Genomic DNA, 10,384 nt, shown 5'->3' with positions numbered 1-10,384 from the left:
GGTTTAGTGTCAGGTCAGACATAAAATATAGTGTGGTCCTGCCCTCACAGTGTCTTACTATTATGCTCTGTATTAGTGTACTACTGTCTTGCTTTAAAAACAAGATTAAATCATATTTACTTAAGCAAAATGTAAAAAAGAAGAAAAAAAGACATGACCACAACATATCTTTAACAAGAGGAAACATCTACCTGCACTATCCACCAATGAGCTTTTAGTTTAGTTTCCTACCATATATGGTCAGAGACAGAAGGAGAAAGAGGAAAAGATTACCAGAAAGAGAGAAGGAGGAGGTGGATGGAGGCGGGGTCTATTGTAGTGTTTTTGCTGTGGTGTAAAGTTTCTTTTCAAACCCTGTCATTACCCCGAGCCCCTGTCCTCCTGTTGTTTGGAGTCTGTCACACATCAAAGATGAGATAGAGATGTAGGTGCAGCATGTTACCGCATGAATGAAATACAGCAAGGATGCACACACACACACACACACACACACACACACAGACACACACATACACAAATACACACACACACACACACACACACACACACACACACACACACACACACACATACACACACACATACACAAATATACACACACACACACACACACACACACACACACACACACACACACACACACACACACACTGTTAGCATGACTAAATATGTGAATTCTACTATTAATGACTGGTTTTCACTGAAAGTAAGAAAATAAAACAGCAACACAATCTCTAGATTGGTGCTTCTGGTGCAGTTGCCTGTCTCAGAGACGTAACAGAATAGCAGATGTGTTGATAAAGATTTATTTTTTAACTTTCATATCCATATTCTCCCTCAATCCATCCTGCTGCACATACAGAAGTCTGATGGGAAATAACCTGAATTCAGCTGCAGTCATCACTACCCTCAACAAACTGCTTCAATAATCTTCAGCCTCATCTGGTCCAACTCTGTCTGGTATCTTGTGTGAGTGCTAGTATACTTGTACATTAAAGGTATATCTCCCTGAAACACGCATTACAATAAACCTGAAACTTACAAATCACACTCCAAGCTGCACAAGTCCCTTCTTTGTGATCACTAAATATTTAAAAATATTAATCATGAAAAAGTGAATGCTGTTACCTAAATTCACATCTGTAGTTTTTTGCAAATTCAGTGAATCTGCTTTTATTTTTTGGTTTTACATGCATGCATTGAAAACTAATTTCACCTTGACAGGTGGTAAAACATCTCTCCAGAGCTGTCTGTCTCTGTTTTTTTCATTCAGTTGTTATCCTGTTGGTTCATTTTTGCAGCCACAGGGCACAATCTGTTGTTGCACCACTTTATTATAATGCAGCTTCCTGCTGCTCGCTTCACGTCAGGGAAACCATCCCACACACCTAATAATGGCCTTAATGTAAGATGATCATAGTCTATTATTTCAGCATAGCACACACACACATACCACCACCACCAGTGTAGATACTGTAATACCCTCTACACTACACCAGAAAAAAGTGTCTGAAGTAACTTGACACAGTTAAAAACTGCACAATCTGCTGTTGTGTAATTTCCCAACTAGAAGTAAAAGCACAGCAGTCATGTTAAGTCATGTCATGAAGGTAATTGTGGTAAATTTCACTGAGTGGGAAAAGTGCAGAGGCCGTAGCAGGAAGTGAGGACAGGACTGCTGTACGAGGTCTGCATGAAGCTTTATCTTGACGTGTTTGAGCACATCAGCCATGCTGTGTTGAACAGCTTTTACCTTCAATGTTGTTGTTAGAAGCCTTAGAGTTATTTTAGACAACTGAGATACCCAAAAGCACATAATATGGATACCTTTCCCAAAATGTTTGCTTGTTCAAATCTACCATTTTGTGAAAAGACGGTTGCACTCAGAAATGTATCGTTCACTTGATTCAACAACTGTCACAGAACGTCCTGATGATGGCCGAATGTCATCTGTGAGAGATGAACAATAAGTGTGAATGACTGTGACCCTCACAAAATGATTATATGCATCTAGGATAACGCGCCAACTGGTCAGACCAGTTTTTTTTCAATGTTATACAAGAATTATTTAAAACACAGTGACTGAAGTTTGATGTCAGATCTGAAACGGGTTGTTGTGGAGGGCGTTGTCATTTTCTCATGCAAAGATTTCCCCTTTGTGTGGTCAGACCCGAAGTCATTTGTCTCAGGTTAAAAGCTAACATTGAATGAATAGTGCACCGTGTTGTGGACAAAACAGGAAATTACAAGCTGCGGTGTGAAAAAAGGATCCAATGTATCAAAATATTAAAGCAACACAATGACTGTTTATGAATGATGAGAATTTTATGAATAATGAATTATAAGAATTATAACACCCATATGAAGTGAAATGTATGACCAAAACTCAGGGATATTGTGGAGCCCTGATGAAGAAAAGATGGAATAACTGTTGAATTTTTTAGTCTTTAATTTGGAAATTTAGTTTCTGATACCTGGAAAAAAATACATAAATCATGTGCGATGGAGGATTGTGTCTTTTTTGTTTCAAGGTGTCTTGTGAGCCCATGCAAGTTGGGCATTTGTAAATGCATGGCACAATAATAAAAATCAATAAGTCATGTATATTTATTGTATACAGAATATTTCAACAGAAAACTAAAATAATGAATGAAACTTGAGGATACTGGAAGACTGAGAATATTCAATACTGTCTGAATTATTTTAAAAGGCCACTCCACAGACTTACAGATGAAGTAGTTTTCTAGTTCAGAAAAGTACTAGGTCATAAAAATGAAAAAAAAATATTTTAAAACTCTGACAAAATAACCACAGTGATGTCATCTGGGTTATCTCAGCCTGAGTTTGAGACTTTTTCATTTTTTAACAGAAACTCTGCATCACAAACTGAAGCTGAGGAGTCTCAAAGAGGTGGACATTTAGGAGGCAGAGAGGGTTGAATGAAAGGCAATATCTCGCTGGATTATAGGATTTAGTGTTTTTGGAGCTTGATCGATACTAAGGACTAAAAGTCACAAATGATTAAATAAAAAACTAACACTTTTTGTCAGGGCAACTCACATGTGGCACAGAAATAAAAAGAACAGTATGCAGGAACTCTTACATCTGCTCACAGTGATACTGGAGGATGTTGTGTGTCTACATGTGTGTAAATGTACACACATCATTTAGTGAAAAGACATGATTCAGGATTACTTATACTGGACTGATATCTTTATTGATCCATTGATAGACATTGCAAATGACAATTAACACATATATTGTAGTTACTCTGCTGCAGAAATGCATTTATTCACTTTAAGAAAATCCCACTCATAAAATTATAAAGCATATAAAGTGACACAGATATCAGTCAATCAGATTTCAGACATGCTGAAAACTTGATTAATATCATGCTGATTAAAGGAGAACATCACCTTTAGAAAAGGCAAACTCAGACAGTTATCTGCAGGAGAAAAGTCATTAAAATTGATTTATCTTGAACAGACAATTAAGTGACGTTTACAAATTTTTAATAATTGAAATGATTTAAACCTCATATATGTTTGATATGACTTTGTATGACACTGAGATAAAAACAACAAATGGGTGACAATCAATCACTTATAGCTACTTTAATATGTTTTTCTTGGAAATCTGTGATGATCAGTTGTCTCTAAAGAAGTATATCAACTAATTCTTAATGAATATTGAAGGCATTATATAACATTAACCTGTTCAAGCCGGTAACAAACACACAAATGTGTAATCTTGAGAAGACGATCACAAGATATTGTAACATATTTTTATGATTCTGGATTTTGAAGGAGTTTGCCTTTGCTTTGATTTTAGCTGGTTAAATGTAACTTCAGCTCAGATGTGGAGGAGCTCTCAGAGGTTAAACACTTCTTTATAATGCTCCTCATAGTACTGGGCCCTGGCAGTGACATCATTGGAGTAGTCCTTCTCGGTAGTGTGATCGTCCACGTTCTTGTAGGAGGAGGCCATTTTTTCTGTACTCATGTTGAAGGCAGCCAGCACTCCTAAAGCAGGAAAAAAATAAGTTGAAGGGTGGAGAGAAAAAAAATCTAAACTTTTTTTATACTCCACATAAATCAAAAAACCCTTAAAAAAAACTCAGCTCTTTGACGTTGGTTGACAAAAAATGCCACTCTCTTGTTTAGTTGTAATTGTTTACAGGCAGCGACATTGATGTAATGCAACAATGGGCAACATTAGTCAATGGGGTATCTACTTGTTTATGTCTATGGCCTGGATGTCGTGCAGTGATGCAGTTTCTGGGACTTAACCAATCAGAACAGAGTGGGCTTATCAGGACAGGGTTCTTGAAGAGACAAGAGTTAAAATAGCCTCTTTTTGTTTTTTACTGTGAATCAGATATTCCAGTGCAGCCCCAGATTAAAAATACAGACCTCTAAATGTGCACGACCTGACCTCTTTAATGCCTCCTGTAGGAAGAATTTGAACATTTTTTAGTTTGGTGCCCCTAATGGTAGAGCAACAGAAAAAGTTGTCCTGTCCAAATAATTTGAATAATGCTATAATCACATGAACATTCGACAGAGAGTCACTTTAATTTATTCAATTAAAGTTGCAATACACAACATTAAGCCACTAGATGTCACACTATAGCACCAACACCTCAAACCAAAACAAATGTGTTTTGGTTTGGTCAACTCCTTGCTCAATATGTTCCTGGCTGTCCCACTGACCCCTTGGCTTGTGCCAGTTCTTGTCAATCTAGAAACCATAAATAAATAGATGTTACTATCAAACGTGGATGCAGAGAGTGTGTTGGACAGAGACTTGTGTGTGGAACACAGGCCTGCATCAGTCCAAAGGTGTTCCTGTTGTCTCCCCAGCCATCAGAAGTGAAACCTGCCCCTCTGCCTCCTCGGGTCTCTCTGGAGATGATGCCAGCCACAACAGAGGGCTGCACTCCATATTTGTTTGCAGCCTTGATAATCTCTTTTTTGTACACCTTTATATGCTGAAAATCATCTTTAGCCATCTCACGGGATGCAGACACTCTTGAGGAAATTAAAGTTTCAATTGATTTAAACTTCATCATGTGAAAAGTTAATGTCTTTGCTATTCAGTATCATAAAGTGTAAATTTCAAATTATTTTTCTTTGATTTTTTCTTTAATAACCCAATCAGTATCAATACTGCTTTACAGGGAGTACTTTTTACATAATTAACTAAGAGTGGTGCTTTGAGCTAAATATTAATGTCAGCATGCTTACAACAACATGTTGATGCTTATCAAATACAATGTTTACCAGGTTCACCATCTTAGTTTATTAGCACTGAACATAAAGTACATAAAGTTGTGGATGATGGGAATGAAAGTATTGGACAAATAGAAATGTCTATGTGATGATGGAGCTAGGTGAAAAGTTAAGAGATCACCAGTTATTACAATTCATCCTGAGGGGAACATCTGTATCAGTGAATTAGCTTAGTTTATCACACACACTGAAAACAAGGGAAAGAGCTAAACCTACCAGCACCTCTAAAGATCAATCATCAACATGTTACATCGCCTTTGTTTAATCTGCACAGGCAAAATCCTACATGTAAAAACGACAAGTTGTGTTTTCACAGGTCCAGACTATTTCTTGGACGAGCACACTGACTTAAAATTGCAGTGTGTCATTTTTATGCTTTATTTTTGTACAGATTAAATTAGATATTATTCATGAGTTTTGAATAATATCTTACTGAATGAACCAGCAGATTGATCATACAGACATGAGGAGGGTGATTTTCTCATCAAACTCTCTGTAATTACGTGAGTAAGGACATTTCCTAAAATGTTAAACTCTTTTGTTAATTTGGTCCAATATGCTGCTAATAACAGCCATTTGCAGAAGTTCATAAATGTTTATTTTGTCTTTTGATACACGATGTAGACATTCAGAGCTTAGCCCAAACCTACAGGGGTCTGGGGGGGATGCATTATTTTTTAAAGACATTTGAAATAATAAAATGCTGAAGAATCTGTACATCATTTGGGAAAAACATGATAGTTACCCAGGAAATCTTCCTGTAGAGCATTTATCCTATTTTGTATGTAATTGTTTTGTACATGTCCTCTACTCCTGACCACTCCTCACACACTTCCTTCCTTCCTTCCTTCCTTCCTACCATCTGCCGTTTCCTCTGGTGCACCAGTTGTGTCAACCTCACAAATGTCTCCATAGGGATAGCTTGACTACACCAAACACAGAACACACAAAACATATAAAAGTCAGAACAGTTCAAATACAAAATGCAAGAAAATCATGTAAAAGTATTTAGATTACCTTTTACTCTCTGAATTTACCAGAGCATTATCAGCTCATGACCCCTCAATGACCCTTTGTCATTTTAATGATTTTAAAGCAAATCATTATTTTATGCTGCAACCTTATATTTAATACTCTATTCTAGTATTTTATTTCTCTCTTTCTATTTTTCTGTACTTTGTTTTTGTTATTAGTGTGTGTGTGTATGTGTGTGTGTGTGTGGGGGGGGGGGGGGGGGGGGGGGGGGGGGGGGCGTTAATTGTATGTTTTAATGTTTCCATTATTGTTACTATTATTGGGTTTTATTTTTATTTCTCAAATTGCATGTCTTTATGTTTTTTTCTATTTCTCAGTTCTTACTGTTAAATGTTTGTTTTATGTAAAGCACATTGAGTTGCCATTTGTGTATGAAATGTGCTATATAAATAAAACTGCCTTGCCTTGCCTTTAGAGGGAGCCTGACCACTAGTTTGGGAACCACTGAGCTGTGTATAAACTTTTATTTCCTTCTTTTTAAGGATTTGAATACTTCATCCACAAATACTATCGCACAGCCTGTGGTGAACAAAGAGACATTTTCATAAAACAAAAGTATACTTACCCAGCATCACATAGTGGCTCTCTGTTTCTCTTCTAGAAGTTTCGGTGAGGCATCAGACTCCTCGTCTCTGATAGAGATTTTAATTATGCAGCCCATATATGAATGGAGAGAGTAGACAGGAGTCCAGGATGTCTTGCATTGAAAAGATTTATTTACTTGATCAAGGACAAATGAATGAATAGTCAGTACGTGTTATGTTCTGATGCTCCCTTCAATTCTGAAGTTTCTGTCCTCCGGGGATAGACTTCAAACCACACAGATAATGCCACCGGTTGAGCCATGCCCAAATATGGGCAGATCCAACACATCTACAATATACAGAATTTAGTCTATGGTTAGATCTTGCTCAGGACCTTTTCAATGCAAGACATCCTGGACTCCTGTCTACTCTCTCCATTGATGTATTGGCTGCATAATTAAAACCTCTATCAGTCTCCTCATACAATGAACTCTTATCTCCACTGGCTGCAGTACAGCCGGTCAATGGAGCACATGTTTTATCAGAGATAATGTTCTAGCAGTGAACCCACCCCTTGTTCAGCTGTACGGCAAAATGAAAGGAAGTCACTCAGGAAGTTGATTTAAAATTTCCAAGAGTTACAAGACGTTTACAGTAAAAGGTTGACTTACTTTAAGAAGTAGTCAGCACAGAGACATCGTCATTAGAAGCTCAGTCTTTTATATTGGTGCTGTGCTGCAGATCAAGTTAACAGATGGTATATGGTGGCGCCATTAATTAAATTTCACTTGAGCTGTTAATCTGTCTGTTGCATTTAGGTGTATTGTTGTGGAAATTTACTTTTCTATTCAGTTTGCATTGATGCAAACAGACAGAAATGGAAAAAAAACACAACGTTTTACTGTTTGTTCTCAGAGTGCACAGACATAAGAACAGTATGCAGGAACTCTTACATCTGCTCACAATGATACTGGAGGATTTTGTGTGTCTACATGTGTGTAAATGTACACACATCATTTAGTGAAAAGACATGATTCAGGATTACTTATACTGGACTGATATCTTTATTGATCCATTGATAGACGTTGCAAATGACAATTAAGTGCAAGACAATATATCCATTGTGACGTACACAAGACTTTGAACTGCAGTTGAAGTCAAACTAGCAGAGTCATGCGATCTACACTGAGAACAACATTGAACACTGAAACAATATTTCAGAATGAGACTTATCCTTGTGACACGTCCAAACTGCACCAATATAACTTGAGAATACAGGAAGTCTAAGAATATTCAATACTGCCTGAAATATTTTAAAGGGCCATTCCACAGACCTACAGATTAGGTAGAGTGTACTTGTTAAGAAGAGTACTACTCAGTTAATAAAAATGTGCAGAATATCTTTTCAGACTTAGAAAACAACCCTGGTGATGTCATCTGGGTTATCTCAGCCTGAGTTTGAGACTTTCTCATTTTTAATAGAAACTCTGCATCACAAACTGAAGGTGAGGAGTCTCAAAGAGTTGGACATTAAGGAGGCAGAGAGGATTAAATGAAAGACATTATCCAGCTAAATTATGGGAATTGTAGGATTCAGTGTTTTTGGAGCTTGGTCAATACTAAGGACTAATGATTTTCTTTAAATGGTTTTCATAATTTTTGTCAGGGAAACTCATATGTGGCACAGAAATAAAAACAGTATGCAGGAACTGCTCACAATGATACTGGAGGATGTTGTGTGTCTACATGTGTGTGAATGTACACACATCATTTAGTGAAAAGACATGATTCAGGATTACTTATACTGGACTGATATCTTTATTGATCCATTGATAGACGTTGCAAATGACAATTAACACATCATACATTGTTATTACTCTGCTGTACAAATGCATTTATTCACTTTAACAAATTTCCATTCATACAATCATAAAGCATATAAAGTGACACAGATGTCAATCAATCAGAAAGTCAGAAATGAGTGAGTTCTCAGAGTTAATACCCATTCCTCGCATAGAACTGGGCCCTGGCGGTGACATCACGGGAGTAGTTGCCATGAGTAGTGTGAGCGTCCACGTTGTTGGGGTTCATATTTTGTGCGCCCATGTTGTAAGCAGCCAGTGCTCCTAAAGCAGGAGAAAAATAATTTGAAGAGTGCAGAAAATTGAGGTGAGATGAGATTAAGATTGTTTTACATGGTTTTACACCCCAAGTACACCAACTATTCAGATGGATGATCTGTACCTCTCATCTTGTCGGGCATATTGGGAAATCTCTGTGCCACTTCCCTGTAGCAGTCCATTAGGATCCCAACTCCTTGCTCAATATGTTCCTGGCTGTCCCACTGACCCCTTGGCGTGTGCCAGTTCTTGTCAACCTAGAAACCATAAATAAATAGATGTTACTATCAAACGTGGATGCAGAGAGTGTGTTGGACAGAGACTTGTGTGTGGAACACAGACCTGCATCAGTCCAAAGGCGTTCCCGTTGTCTCCCCAGCCATTACAGAGACCTGCCCCTCTGCCTCCTCGGGTCTCTCTGGAGATGATGCCAGCCACGATAGAAGGCTCCACTCCATATTTGTTTGCAGCCCCGATAATTTTGTTTTTGTACTTGTTAATGTACGGAAGATCATCTGCAGCCTCTGGAGAGGACATGAAAGTTTCTATTAATTTAAACTTCATCATGTAAAACCTTCATGTCTGTGTCACATTATTCAGTATTAGAAAGTGTCTCATTTCAAATGATTTTTCTTTAATTTACCAGGATAACCCAGTCAGTATCAATACTGCTTTACAGGGAGTATAATTATTAAGAGTTTATAGTGAGTTCTTTGAGCTAAATACTAATGTCAGCATGCTCACAATCAAGTGTACACCACTTTTAAGGTGGACCTTAAATTTCCATTAAGAAGTTATCAATCAGAAGCTAACTTCAGCGCTGTGGTCGACAAAAAGACATTTTCATCAAAAGTGTACTTACCCTGAGCCATGTTGGTCGTTGTTCTCTGTTGCTCTTCTAAAAGTGTTGGTGATGTATCAGACTCATCATCTCTTATATAGAGAACTCTTACCTCTACTGGCTGCTGCTCAGCCAATCAAATCAGTGGTCAGGCTGGAGTGAAGCACATGGTTTCTCAGAAATAGTGGTCCAGCAGGGAATGAACCCAACTCGTGTTCAGTCACAATGAAAGTAAGTATGCAAGCAGAAAGTGTTTGGACCTTGGACCAGAGAAAGTGAAAGTTAAAAAACAGCTAAGATGTTCATTGGCTGAGTAATGTGATGTCCTGATTGCTGAAGTGCATCCTCCAGTTCCCTTTTTTGAAAATGGTAACCACCATCCCAGTCTGCCAGTCCACAGGCACTGTCCCTGATTTCCATGCAATATTGAAGAGACCAGCTAGCACTGGGCTACGACAAAGTATTTCTAATTTGAATTTCGTTGTACTGTCGTGCAATGACAATAAAGGTATTCAATTCAATTCAACAATGTTCAGAGTGGTCAGCACACCCAGCGCCTCTCCACTGAAGTAC

The 10,384-nt window shown here is 37.8% G+C and overlaps 2 protein-coding genes across 3 annotated transcripts; both read right to left on the bottom strand.

The window, feature by feature from the left end:
• Positions 1-3,870: 3,870 nt before the first annotated feature.
• LOC128366120 (lysozyme g-like) lies at positions 3,871-7,262 on the bottom strand. Its single transcript, XM_053326797.1, has 6 exons — positions 7,245-7,262; positions 6,120-6,217; positions 4,826-5,030; positions 4,649-4,740; positions 4,413-4,486; positions 3,871-4,115 (listed from the first exon to the last, which is right to left on the bottom strand). Exons 1-6 carry the CDS (start codon positions 7,260-7,262, stop codon positions 3,871-3,873), a joined length of 732 nt encoding a protein of 243 aa, XP_053182772.1.
• Positions 7,263-8,619: 1,357 nt separating this feature from the next.
• LOC128364797 (lysozyme G-like) lies at positions 8,620-9,947 on the bottom strand. Of its 2 annotated transcripts, XM_053325422.1 has the most exons (4): positions 9,833-9,947; positions 9,313-9,494; positions 9,095-9,227; positions 8,620-8,976 (listed from the first exon to the last, which is right to left on the bottom strand). In XM_053325422.1, the coding sequence occupies exons 1-4, from the start codon at positions 9,840-9,842 to the stop codon at positions 8,846-8,848; spliced, it is 456 nt and encodes a 151-aa protein (XP_053181397.1). In that variant the 5' UTR covers positions 9,843-9,947; the 3' UTR covers positions 8,620-8,845. The 2 variants fall into 2 exon arrangements, with proteins under 2 accessions (XP_053181397.1, XP_053181389.1); XM_053325414.1 differs by lacking the exon at positions 9,833-9,947 and having other exon boundaries at positions 9,313-9,507.
• Between the last annotated feature and the right edge of the window lie 437 nt (positions 9,948-10,384).

The sequence above is a fragment of the Scomber japonicus genome, chromosome 2 (assembly GCF_027409825.1).
Source record: "Scomber japonicus isolate fScoJap1 chromosome 2, fScoJap1.pri, whole genome shotgun sequence".
In the NCBI taxonomy this organism is placed as follows: domain Eukaryota; kingdom Metazoa; phylum Chordata; class Actinopteri; order Scombriformes; family Scombridae; genus Scomber; species Scomber japonicus.
Note: the sequence above shows the minus strand (reverse complement) of the source record. Positions and strands in the feature narration are given on the sequence as shown.

Coding starts and splice junctions, on each gene's coding strand:
- LOC128366120 (XM_053326797.1), bottom strand. Junction 5,031..6,119: donor GGAAGGAAGGAAGGAAGTGT/GTGAGGAGTGGT, acceptor AATTTCCTCAAG/AGTGTCTGCATCCCGTGAGA. Junction 4,741..4,825: donor ACACCTTTGGACTGATGCAG/GCCTGTGTTCCA, acceptor TATGGTTTCTAG/ATTGACAAGAACTGGCACAA.
- LOC128364797 (XM_053325414.1), bottom strand. CDS start 9,507: ATGTCCTCTCCAGAGGCTGCAGATGATCTTCCGTACATTAACAAGTAC. Junction 9,228..9,312: donor ACGCCTTTGGACTGATGCAG/GTCTGTGTTCCA, acceptor TATGGTTTCTAG/GTTGACAAGAACTGGCACAC. Junction 8,977..9,094: donor TATGCCCGACAAGATGAGAG/GTACAGATCATC, acceptor CTCCTGCTTTAG/GAGCACTGGCTGCTTACAAC.